The sequence below is a fragment of the Papaver somniferum genome, chromosome 11 (genome assembly GCF_003573695.1).
Source record: "Papaver somniferum cultivar HN1 chromosome 11, ASM357369v1, whole genome shotgun sequence".
NCBI classification, from domain to species: domain Eukaryota; kingdom Viridiplantae; phylum Streptophyta; class Magnoliopsida; order Ranunculales; family Papaveraceae; genus Papaver; species Papaver somniferum.
The window spans coordinates 29,275,290-29,288,813 of record NC_039368.1 but is presented as its reverse complement, the minus strand read 5'-3'; the positions used below and the strand labels follow the sequence as shown (position 1 = coordinate 29,288,813).

The following is a 13,524-nucleotide window of genomic DNA, read 5'->3' as shown; positions in this document are numbered from 1 at the left end:
ACACTATAGCTGCACAGATTGCATTCCAGGTTCCTCCTTTGTGCCATGGTGCAGAGTTAGAGTTCCATTCCTTGATCTGTTGTTGTGCTGAAGGAGGATTGATGTTTGATGGTAAAGGGTTTGCTGCCAAGGACGCACATCTGGAAAAAGAACTAATTTTAATGTTTGGACATTCGGCTAACATCTTTTACATTGTCTTAAAGAGCAACTGGGTTATACACAGTATATACACACACATATTAATATAGCACACATAAATAAAATCTTTAACATAAAGCAGAAAACAGAACAAAGGCTCTGATGTATATTTCTACACAAGGAAGAAGAAAATACATTGACAATTACAGATGCTCTTAATCACTAATATATACGGGACAGATTTTTGTTTCTCTTTTCCTCTTTCTCTTCTTCAGCCTGGTTTTACAGTGTTTCCTGCTCTCGACAAACCCCATACATGATTTCGCCTCCAATCATCTCCCTATCCCCTCATTCCCTCTCAAATCCCTATGTTCATCATTACTTCAAAGAGATCAAATAGTACTCAAGAAAGTAATGAACTTAAATTCATGAATACATTGTATACGTTCTTTTTTTCATCAACTTCTCCGACCACGTTTCCCTTCCCACCAGGTTCATATAGATAACACACAAGAAACCAATCTCAGTTCTTTCAGTTTTCCTCATTCAGCATCATCCTTGAATGAATCAAATAACTACGTCGCGCCTCTTCTTTGGATTGGCTTCTGGATTTCCTTTTCTCATCATTGCCACAAACTCGTCGTAGTTAACTTGTCCATCCTGTCCAGAAACATGGTTGATATTAAATATAGTGAGAATCATTTATCGCTAGTAAATTAAGAAACCGTATCATATCCACAAACAAGCATATATAAGTAAAATTTGATGTCAAGATGCATCTTGGCGACAAGCTACAGTTTAGAAGCTTTGGCGCATATGTTTCATCCAACACTCGGCACACGTCTAGGCTAGGATATTTTTGTAGGCAATGGCATATATATAACAGTCATAAGCACTAAAAGATCTCAATTCCTCAATATGACATGCTTTTCTTACATTATCGCCATCGACTTCAGAAAGGATCTCCTTAATATCTCTTCCATCATGCATGCCAAACTCCCGGAGAGCTTGCTCTAATTCTTCAGTTGTAATGTACCTGATGAGGATGAACCCAAACACATTAGATTTACTACCAATACCGCTTACTATGCTTTCAAGTACCCCATGTACTAATTTTGTTATGGCAATGCACGTAGATTTGCTAGTACGACTTACCCACTATGATCTTTATCGAAGTACTGGAAAGCTGTATAAAGATGTTCTTCTCTGTCCATTCTATTCAAATGCATTGTTGCTGTAATGAACTCATCATAGTCAATTGTTCCATTACCATCTGCGTCGGCCTAAATCATGTAAACACAAAGTCAAATTAACAACAACCTAAGATTGGTTAATAGTTTGAGCTCAGGAATAGATCTTTTAGTTCAGGACGGACTTACTGCTTCCATCAACTGTTTAACTTCATACTCGGATAGTTTTGTTCCTTGTTTAGACAGACCTTGTTTTAGTTCTTCTAAGGTTATTGTACCACTATTATCTGTATCCATGTTCTTGAACATTGCTTTCAATCCCATGATTTCTTCCTCTGACAAACAACCCGCTATCACCTGACCATTGTGAAATTCAAAGACACGGTAACCAATTTTCATCAGTTCAGCAAATTTATAGAAGAAAAATAATGTACAAAGTGTATTGTCTAACTATTTAATTAGAGGATATTAATCAATAACGGTGAAGAGTTTACCCTCAGAGCAACTTTCTTAAATTTGTTCATGGCTCTGAACTGTTTGAGCCTGCTCAACACGGCATTGTCAAGTGGTGTATCAGGTGCTTCTCCATCTTCTTTGATCCATGGATGATCTGAAAGCAACAAAATGAAATTATAAGACGTATTCAAAACTTGCTTTAAAATAAGGTGGAAAGATGTTGATCAATTATTCATTTATAGTTACCTAGAACTTGGAATGCTGTTAGCCTTTGCTTGGGGTCTGAATTAAGCATTTTCCTGACTAAATCTTTTGCCATGGGTGAAATTGAAGGCCATGGATCACTTGTGAAGTCGATATGTCCACGCAAAATTGCGTTGAAAATTCCATGCTCCGATTCTGTCATACGAGCAAACCAAAAGTTTATTTGTCCATTCATCTTAAAGTTTCGAACAATAATCTTGATTTATTGCCAAGCAAAAAACATTACCAGCCCAAAATGGAGGAACACCACAAAGAAGAATATACAACATGACACCGATACTCCATATATCAACTTCTGGTCCATATCTTCTTTTCAACACTTCTGGAGCAATGTAATATGCACTACCCACAATATCTCTGAAAACTTCGCCTGTTAAACAAAGAAAAGAAAAACTAAGAAACGCATTTACATATTCTAGACTTCAACCACTCATGCATACAGAAAGAACTGCCTTTGGTTGTTCGCTTGAAATTGGTCTACTCTATAGCTAATGGGATTAGATACATACATAAAGCAGACTGCATATTCGAATTTCGCTGCCAATTCTTGTTGGTTTCAAAATTCAATGGTACGTACCTTGTTTGAAAAAGACGGAGAGACCAAAATCTGTAGCCTTCAATGGAGCATTTTCTTCTTTGTTTAAAAGAAGGAAATTCTCTGGTTTTAAATCTCTATGAACAACACCCATTGAATGACAAGTATGAACAATTTGCACTATCGTTCTTAATAAAGAAGCAGCTGCACGTTCCGTATAATGGCCTTTGGCAATGATACGATCGAAAAGCTCACCACCTGCACATAATTCCATAACCAAATGCACAGATTGCTTATCTTCATATGCACCTTTCAATTCAACAATATTAGGTTGTCCCGTCAGATGATGCATAATCTGCACTTCTCTTCTAACATCCTCAATATCCTCCTTGTTAACCAATTTTCTTTTCGCAATGGTTTTACATGCGAATTGTTCACCTGTAGTTTTATGTGTACATAAATGCGTAACACCAAATTGACCACGCCCTAATTCTTTACCAATTGTGTAAATCGACTTAACATCTTCCATTGGTCGACCTAAAACGGGTCCAATCTGCGCAGGTTTTGCAGGTTTATTCGTTCCTCCTCCTACAGAGGGAGCTGCTCCTCCGGACATGGCCGAAGAAGACGGCTTTGGTGGGGTGGTACTGTCGGAAGCCGATTGGTTCGCGACATCGTTCTCACCATTTTCACCAGATGGATTATCATTCGCAGCTGGTTCTTCGGTAGTGCGATTAGGGCAACAATTACCCATGGTGGATAAAAATGGTGGTGGTTGTGGTGGTGGCGGTGGTGGAGCAAGAGTAGGAGGAGGTGGTGGAAGGTGGAAGAGGAATAGGAGGGACCCTTTTTTAAGTTTAGGATTCTTTTTGTTTGGGCCTGAAGAAGAAACAGTAGTTTGGGAAAAGAGATGCATGTATAGTAAGGGGGAAAGGAAGACCAACGAAGGAAAGAAAGCTGGAAAAAGAAAGAAAACAGGTTGGATTACCGGATGAGTTTTTACAGGGAGGATACAATTGAATGAGTCAGTTTTTGCCATAGAGAGAAGAGTATGAACAAGATAAGAGGTTCAGAGGATTTAGCGGGAACCAACGGTTTTTTGTTTTAGGGATTATCTTACAACTTTTTTTTTTTTTTTTTTTTGGGATTATCGTACAAGTTACATGAGATTATCTTACAAGTTACAAGTAGACAGTAACACTTGACCGGGAGCTGATTTTTTTTTTCTTCTTTTTTTTCTGTTAGATTCCCATTTTTTCCGATAACTGCCTTTTAATTTATATTTTGCACTGCTGAAAAAATAACAGAACACCGCTACTACGACAGGGACCGACTGAAGAAAAACGAAACACTGCTAATTGCATAACACGTATATATATCGTTATTTTTTAGGCATATATATCATTTTAGTGGTTGCATAATCAAATTAGTTGAAACACCTCCGAATTTTTCGTAAAAACTCTAAACGTGATAATGTTGTTTATATTCATTGTGTAGATTTCTTTAAAATCCTTTCAATGAGATGAAATTTGTTTAAGGCACGGACTTTTAGGTATGTTATATCCTAGTTATTTTACCAATTATACCCCTGAAAAAATAGGATACATAAAGAGTTATAATAATTTTACTAAAAGAGAGAGGCATTTTCAGTTTTTTAACCTGCCTAGATTGGGGTATACCCAGATTAATTGGGGTATACCTAATGAGACAAAATCTGGTCATTTTGAAGTAAAACCAAGTCACCCTCTAACCTTATATTTTCTAAATGGCTAATATGCCCTTGTTTAATTAACACTAAAAAATTTGATTAGGTTAATTGATTGAGTTTAGATTAAAATTTTGTAATTATGAATTCAATAGATTAAACCTTTCATCTGTCTTATGAGTTCGATTTCGATCAAAAAAATTGGTTTTGAAAATGCACAAGGTCGGCAAGGTCGAGGTTTGAATAAGATGTCGACCAATGGTAGTCGGCAAGGTCTACTTTGAATAAGTTGCCGACTAAGAAGGGTCGGCATGGTCCTCGGATGAAGAACACACAGACTATCTTGGGCCAATAATCTTACGGTCGGCACGTAAATATTTCCTACAGTGCCGGCTATCATATGGTCGGCATACACATAATTTTTGACACCGCCGGCTGACCTGTGGTCGGCATGCTAAGGATTTCTAACCTTTCCGGCATATACTTATACCAAACAGAATATGGGAAGATGTAATTCACTTTATTCATGCAATTTTGGTTACTACATTGATTGAAACATAAAATACAACTCCTTGCCAACAGAAAAACGAATGCACGTAGCATGTGCATCAAGACTTTGAACCCCTAGGTGAACCTAGTGGACGAGTTATTATCTCGTCAGGGTTTACATATAGGTCTACCCACAAAACCTATACAAAAACTTCTAAAGCCATCAATCTTCCTCCTCCGAAGACGATACAACATTCAAGTAGTCTGGGTTATCCTCCGGGATTCTTTCTGTCAAGAAGTGATAGCTTGCATCGAACGCGAATACTTCCCCCTTTACCTCCAAGTAGCGCGCTTTCACGACTTCATGCTACAAAAACACAAAAACAAACTTACATTTGTTAGTGTTGTTTCGTTGGAAGATAACACAACATGGGTTACGTAAAAAAAATCACAAAATTACTTACAAATTGTGCAATGGGCAAGGTGAAGGGGTGAGTGTTAAAAATCCGAGGTTGGAGAGCTAAAAAAGCAAGTATCGCGTTTTCGATGACAAGGTGCCTATCGTGCACTTGTTGAACACTTATTTCATTTGGATTCCCAAACTCTTGGCTAAATTTGTTGTGTACCCTAGCCCAAAAGATTGTGGAATCCACCCTTTCGGAGGATTGACGTCTAAGTCGTTTTTCCGCATACCAAGCTTTGGTGATTGCCAAATCTTCATTAGAATCAAATGAAGCCATTGTTATATGTAGAGAGTTATTGGGTGAGTTAGATGGAATGTATGATGATGATATGAGCTTTGGAGAGTATATGAAATTATTTGTATGTTGTTTTGTAGAGATAAGTAGTGTATTTATAGGATGGTGGCCGAATTTGGCCGTTATAGTGCCCAAGTACACGTCAATCAATGAAATTGTACTTGCCAAAAATTTGAATTTTGAATTCGCCGGCGAGGTTTTTTTTCCCTAATATGCCGACTACAACTGACCGACAGGGTGGGAAGTTTCTTACCATGCTGACCTTATGATTTTTAGGCATCAGGAGAACATTTTCTTATGTGTATCCGCCGGCAATGTATTTGGTGATTTTCATGCCGGCAGCGCTATGGCCGGCAAGGTAAAATTTTTGTTACCATGCCGACCTTATGACTTTTAGGCATCAGGAGTTCATGCAATTTTCTGTTAAACCATCGGAACGGTATTTCTTCACTAGCATGCCGGTTGTAATGTGGTCTGCAAGGATCATAATTTAGAACCATGTCGGCCTTATGATGATTTTAGGCATCAGGAGAAGGTTTTTTCTGCAACAAATAGCCGGCAGGGTCGATAAAATAAAATCCTGTCGGCGGTATAAAAGTCGGCTTGATATTGATCGGATGACCTTGCCGACCCTGGTATTCAAGCATTTTCTGCTGTCAGGGCCGGCAAACTGACAGTTCAAAACCTTGCCGGCCCTGGTGTGGTCGGCATTTTAACTTAATAACAGCATGCCGGCATAAGTATTGAAACTTTACATAGCTAAAAAAACCATTCATTCAACAACTAGAAATCCAACACTTGTTGTAAAAAATACGAAAACATGTCCCATAAACCTTAAAAAAATATTTGTCCAACCTTTAACCTTAACATTTGTCCAACACAACATAAAGAAATAAAATAGGAAAGCATTCATTCACGACCACGACCCCGTTTAGGAACACCACCACTACTGCTACCTTCACCACCACGACCACTACTACTACCTTCACCACCACGAGCACTACGAGCCCTCTTTTTTATCAACATTCATCTTTGCTTGTGCTTCTCTCCTGTCTCTTTCTTCCCTCTTTACTTGAGCATCAACTTGCTTGAAAAATTCATGGGCTTCCTCATTGTCAATATTGCAAGCATAGTCAATGTGCTTGCTTTGCTCTTCAATCGACAAATCTCCTCTTTCTTTCGCGCAACACAATACCTTCACAAAGGTCTTCAATTGATCTTTCTATTTTCAATTAAACAACAAACAATTAATAGGATGATTCGATAATGTAATCTTAAAATACTAAGAGCAACTCTAAAATACTTACAAATAACTTAAGACTTATTGCTGGGTATTTCGATGCCATCTTCCTCTTACGAGCCAATTCTTCAGCAGTCATTTCCCTAATCACAGTAGGATGAGCCCAACCCAAGTACCATGCCATGTATTTGTCACTGACTTCACGACCGGTGGTTACCTCGTCCAAAAGACTCATATCGATTTTACGGCCACGTCTATTGTCCCAATGTTCTTGAACTGGCGCTGGATCGTAAGAGACGTTAATAGTTTTTTGGGAAGTGGTGCATTCAGCCATTTTCACAGTAAAGAATGGCTTATCTTCATCGAAATGAGTTTCTTCTTGGACGTAAACCATTTGTCACATTACCCAATGTGGATCGTACATTGAATATCCTCCATCGCACAACATAAAGGGTCCATAGTATAATGCAACTTCATCCCTCCTTTGGATTAAACCTTGTTGTCTAGAATATCGATACGGATCAAATATCACATCATATGCAGTCAATTTGTCAATGGCCATTCAGAGTTTGATAAGTTGTTGCGGCATTTCCTTATCCTGAGTACCCTTAAAACTGTACCTTTGCCCTCTTGGCTTATCAACCGCAACAGTCGCATCCACTTTGACGTAGGAGTTGGTTTTGTACAAAGAAGGGAAGTGCTCATATATCCAAACCTATGCAAAAAAAAAATAGTAAGATAAGAATCTTATCTTACGAGAATTTTTCAAATATAAATGATTTAGACAATACAATTATCTGTAAGATACATATGTTTGCGTTAACTTGGTTGGTGATTGCCTAGAACCCTTTGTCAACTCATTTTTCAAGAAGGCGACCACCACAGTACCCCAAGAATACTCACGCACCTTATCTAAGGGATCCATTAGTTGCAAATAACTGGCGTCGACCAAGCTTCCAGAACTGTCTGGGAAGATACATTTGCCTAGGACGTAAAGCAAATAATCTGACGCTGTAGCATTGATTCGCACCAGGTGCACCCTTCCTTCCTCATCAAAGATTTTCTTGGTCCCAGATAATGTGTCCCTCAACAGCTTCAGATTAAACTTCTTGGTTAGACGACCTTCTTTCTTCTCAAGCATAGACTCCGTCTCAATATGATTACAACCGAACATTTTCTGGCTCAATTTGTAAATATACTTGAAAGAAAAATCATAATTGAATCCCTCACGCACTGCTTTTCCCTCAACCTCGGGGCCTAGAATTTGATGAGCATCATCGGGAATTATCGCCATCTCATCGAATGGGAATAACATTGTATCAGTCTCTCCGTAGAACCTCTCACAGAATGCAGATACGGTAACTCTATCATGCTCAATATTCGAACCTCTCCACCGCATGCCACAACCCGGATTTCTTGACAATCACTTTCACCTCCTCCCATTCTAGATTAATATCCCAAGTCCTAGTCACTGAACACGAAGCTTGGCGCCTCAAGAGACGGACGGCATGCTTGTGATCCTAAATACCAAAAAAACAAAATGAAAAGAAATACAAACACTTAACGCAAATTTAAGATAGATACACACTTGAGTAAAAAACAAAGACGTATTGAGAGTACTTACGATAGTATTATGGATCATACATGCCCAAGAGTCTTTGTATCCAAAAAGAACTTCTCCACCATATCTTGGGGTCCCCCTTGGACGCTCACCTTTTTTCAGTGTAACCATCAAGTGAGGGGCAGGCATGTGGGAATTAGCTGGTTTAGTGATCACCCTCTTCTTCTTTCCGGTTTCAGTTGAAGCTTGGGTTTGTTCAACATTAGCTTCAGTTTGTTCTCCATCACCTTCTTCTTCTTCTTCTTCTTCAACAATTTCATCTTGTATATTCTTACCTTTATCTCCATTACCATCATCATCATCATCATCATCATCATTACCTGCTTCAACATCAGGCATGTCTTGATCACCATTATCATCATCATTGTTACCTCTTCCAGCAGCCGGAGTTCCTTCATCAATATCATCATCATCACCTCTTCTACCAAATGGAATTGATTGGTCTTCATCTGGAGTATCGTCTGAACCACTGGGTTCCGATGGTGGTTGAGAATCATTCGGTACACGGATTTTGAGCATTCCCAGCACAACGTATGCCCCTCGATGTGTTAAAGTCAAGAGTTTATCACCAACATGAGGAGGTCTTGAAGGAGGACTAAGATCTTTCATAGCTTTCTTCTTTTCCTTTTCCAACCTGAACAAGAACAATTAAGAAAAAAAAATACAGGTCGGCAGGGTCGACAAATATAACCAATCCGGTGGAATAATGGCCGGAAGGGTCGACTAAAACATATATGCCGGCTAAACTATAGACGACAGGGTATCATTCAAATAACCTGCCGGCTTATAACAATTATGAACACAGGAGATACAAGGATTTTCCACATTACATGTCGGCAAGGTCCATTACCCATACATTGCCGGATGACAAATAGCCGACATGGTGTTATCCAAATGAAAAAGCGGGGGTCTAACAACACCACCCAATATTTCGCTTAGCAATATGTATGGACAAACTCGAACATACTTTTATGAGAATCAACAAGACTCAATCAATTAAAAGTATATCAACGAGTTTATATCTCTATTCTTGATTTGATTTACTCAAGCAAGAACTGCGAGTTCAAATCAAATACAAGGAATAACTTGGATGGTACCAATGACCAATATCCAAGGATTAATCAATATCAATCAACAACCGAAGGTCGGATTTGCAATTGATTGATTCAAGCGCGCAACCTGTATTATTTCAATTATATAAACAAATATATTGCGGAAATAAAAATAACACAGATACCAGAAATTTTGTTAACGAGGAAACCGTAAATGCAGAAAAACCCCGAGGACTAGTCCAGATTAAACACGCACTGTACTAAGTCGCTACAGACACTAGCCTACTCCAAGATAACTTCAGACTGGACTGTAGTTGAACCCCAATCAGTCTCCCACTGATCCAAGGTACAGTTGTACTCCCTATGCCTCTGATCCCAATAGGATACTGCGCACTTGATTCCCTTAGTTGATCTCACCCACAACTAAGAGTTGTTACGACCCAAAATCGCAGGCTTTGACAATAAACAAATATGTCTCCCACAGACAAGTATATCAAAGGATCAATCTGTCTCCCACAGATAAACCCTAAAGGTTTTGTTCTGTCTTTTGATAATAATCAAGGTGAACAGGAACCAATTGATAATCCGGACTTATATTCCCGAAGAACATCCTAGAGTTATCAATCACCTCACAACAATCTTAATCGTATGGTAGCGAAACAAGATGTTGCGGAATCACAAACAATGAGACGAAGATGTTTGTGATTACTTTTTATATCTTGCCTATCGGAGATATCAATCCCAAGCCAATCAATCTGATTGTACTCGTATGATAGAAGATGCAAGATCAAATCACACAACTACGATAAAAGTAGTATCGGTTTGTCTTCACAATCCCAGTGAAGTCTTTAAGTCGTTAACATGGTTTTAGAATAAGAAACCCAAAGGTTAAAGGAGAATCAACTCTAGCACGCAAACTAGTATCACACGTAAGGTGTGGGGATTAGTTTTTCACAATACTAGATGTCTCCTTTATATAGTCTTTCAAATCAGGGTTTGCAATTAGGTTACCTTGGTAACAAAGCAATCAATATCCACCGTTAGATGAAAACCTGATCTAGATTCAAGCTAATATTTCTCAACCGTTATATCGAAAACTTATCTTGTTATACACACTTGACAATGCACGCCTCTAGGTTTGTTAACCGTACACAAACGTATGCACTTGTTGGTTCAACCATGTTCTTCTTCACCATAACTAGTTCAAATGACTTCAAAAAGAACTAGTTAGAGAGTTGTTCAATTGCAAGGAAATATCATGTACTACACAAGACACAATTGAAGCAAAGATGATTTGATTCACTTGAATCGGTTCATGAACTTTTATAGCCACGGTTTGCAAACTGCATTCATTAGTCTTCTTAAGTTTAAGTTCATAAATCATCTTCAGATATATAACCTTCTCAAGTTCGCAGACTAGGTTCGCAGACTTAAGTTACCCGGCAGAGTTTACAAACTCCACCAGAGGTATGAGAACTTCGCCGGTTCGCGGACTGGGTTCGCGGACTTAGATTCACGCAAGTAGTTTGTCAACTCCAGCACAAATTCTCGGGTTTGAGAACTTCGGCAGTTCGCGTACTGAGTTCGCGGACTTGGCTCATGCCATTCTTCCGGTTCTCTTGATCAACAAAGTTCGCAAACTTTGGTTCAAGGAATAGGACTTATACATAAATGTGTTTCCACAATAATGCTTACGTCCCCCATTGGTTATGTAATCTAAACTCTCATATCAATCATTGAAACATTCTTAGAGGATGTTATATAGTTGTTACACCATTTCTCGTCAAAGAAAATTTCAAGATGATTGAAACATATCATGACTTTTGTCACATGGTAAAGATAAACTTGATCGAAGCGAAAAGGTTACCAACACATATTTCGAGATATAGATAGGCGAGGTATACTCGGCTCGAAATACCAAATGTGTATAATACAAGTCTATATATATAGCATGCGACTTATTGTATCAAAGAGTAGGAGATAGAGTAGATAGACTTTTGAGTGATAGATAAGTTCAATTTTTCACATACCTTTTTGTCGAGAAGTTCCACCGGTTTCTTGAGTAGTTCTTCTACTTGTATGATGAATCGCCATGAAGTCCTTGAGCTCAACTACACTTTCTATCCTAGTCCGAGACTTAGCTATAATAGACTAGAAATCAAGACTTATAGTTTTGATCACTAACATTGACAAACATGCTTGAGATAGCAACGCATGCGAGTTCGACCGAGCAATACTCTAACAATCTCCCCCTTTGTCAATTTTAGTGACAAAACTATCAATACATATGGAATACAAAAAATATAAAGAAAATTTAGTAGCTCATATTCCACATGTCTAATCTTCAACATTCCTCGAAATCTTCGTCACTTCCAAGTACTCCAATGATCCCAAAGGTTGTAAGTTTAGCATCACCGTTGTTGAAGATCAGTAGCTATAACAATGAGAAAGCATCGGTCTCGATCATTGTTATACAGTGTCATAGTATTATTACACAGTCTCAAAGTCCAATTGTACCACAACTTCAACAATAATACTATGGTGATATGTATCACTCCCCCTTAGTCAATACTCCATCTCACATGGAAACCACTCCCCCTTACACAATGATCCGGAAACCATATGTATTTGTAGTGTGAACTACATATTAATTCTCCCCCTTTTTGTCAATAAAATTGGCAAAGGTACAAGAACGGGATCATAATGAAATTTCCGAAAGAGACATTTCATGACTAAAAGAAAAAAAAAATATATGCCAACTAATTTAGATGCAATCATCAAGCCGAAGCTAAATGAATTCATCAAGGAGTTTAAAGATACAAGATAAGCCCTCTAAAATTCCAAAGCCGCACACCCCTCAAGATATGACCATTAAGCACAAGTTCAAAAGAACTCTCCCCCATTTGATGTCATTCCCGAAAGAACAACAAGAGCGACCTTAATTTCGAAAGAAAAGAAGGATTTTTATTGGACACCAAAATCATAGGAATGATTTTTATATCCAAAAACTCAATCAAATTAATCACAAGTAAACCCATGATTAATTTAATCGGAATACGCAATCAAATTAAACACAAAAAGTGATCAATTTAATTGATTATGCTTGACATAAGTAAACTTACGGAGCTACGACTAAGTTAACCATAAGGAAATGATTAGCTTAACCGTTCATATACTCAACACAAGAAAACTTATGGAGTATTGCAGTATACACATAAAATATGAATCAGGGACGATCAATACTGCGGAGTATACAAGAATTCATTATATCTTCAATCACTATTTGCATAATGACAATTAATAGACATAATCCTTGTCACAAAATATTTTAACCTATCTTTTATCAAAGATTGAGATAATAGGCTTAACTTTTGTATTTGTCAAAACTCCATTCATTCTTTAATCAACACATGAAGATCGGCATACGAAAGACTTTACTTTTGACAAGGTATGGGACAATCATAGTTCACGGACCCAAACACACATATCCCATAAGAATTGCAATATATGAAACCATAAGGATTAATACTGCAAAGATCATCTTCCAAATAAATTCAGAATTTAAACCAATAAATCTAAAAACATGAAGATGAAAACGTTGGACATAGCTATGTGTAATCACAATAATGGCTATTCCAAACTCTAGTAATTCTTCTCAAAAGAAGAATAAATTCTCATAAGAAGTTTCCTAGGCATCAGGACAAACTCGTAATGCACATATAAAATGATTTGTCCTTTGAGGGTAAAATCAATCTTTTTCGCCCGGATTTACACCAAGAATAGCTAACAAAAGCGTATAAACATATTTTCTTAACAAAGAAGAACATACAAAGTCATTAACGACAATGCACTACAGTTCACATAAGATGATTGTGAACATTCAAGAATCCCATAGTAATGCATACTACTGCCTGTTCTTGAACTTCCTTCTTTTTGATTCACCAACAACATTCTTTTAAAAGCTACAATGAGCTTAGAAGAGTAGTACTCCAAGAATACAAGTGCCAAGTCCAAGAGAAGTGGAACAAGTGCAACGAAACTGAGCAAAACACTCAAAAATAAGAGACAGGACAAAT

At 37.8% G+C, this 13,524-nt stretch overlaps 1 protein-coding gene across 1 annotated transcript; it reads right to left on the bottom strand.

The window, feature by feature from the left end:
- Positions 1–227: 227 nt before the first annotated feature.
- Positions 228–3,596, bottom strand: LOC113321498 (calcium-dependent protein kinase 2-like). Its single transcript, XM_026569413.1, has 8 exons — positions 2,626–3,596; positions 2,275–2,418; positions 2,031–2,183; positions 1,823–1,938; positions 1,518–1,685; positions 1,294–1,421; positions 1,075–1,174; positions 228–798 (listed from the first exon to the last, which is right to left on the bottom strand). The coding sequence occupies exons 1-8, from the start codon at positions 3,497–3,499 to the stop codon at positions 706–708; spliced, it is 1,776 nt and encodes a 591-aa protein (XP_026425198.1). The 5' UTR covers positions 3,500–3,596; the 3' UTR covers positions 228–705.
- Between the last annotated feature and the right edge of the window lie 9,928 nt (positions 3,597–13,524).

Coding starts and splice junctions, on each gene's coding strand:
- LOC113321498 (XM_026569413.1), bottom strand. CDS start 3,499: ATGCATCTCTTTTCCCAAACTACTGTTTCTTCTTCAGGCCCAAACAAA. Junction 2,419..2,625: donor CTCCGTCTTTTTCAAACAAG/GTACGTACCATT, acceptor TTTGTTTAACAG/GCGAAGTTTTCAGAGATATT. Junction 1,686..1,822: donor TTAAGAAAGTTGCTCTGAGG/GTAAACTCTTCA, acceptor CACAATGGTCAG/GTGATAGCGGGTTGTTTGTC.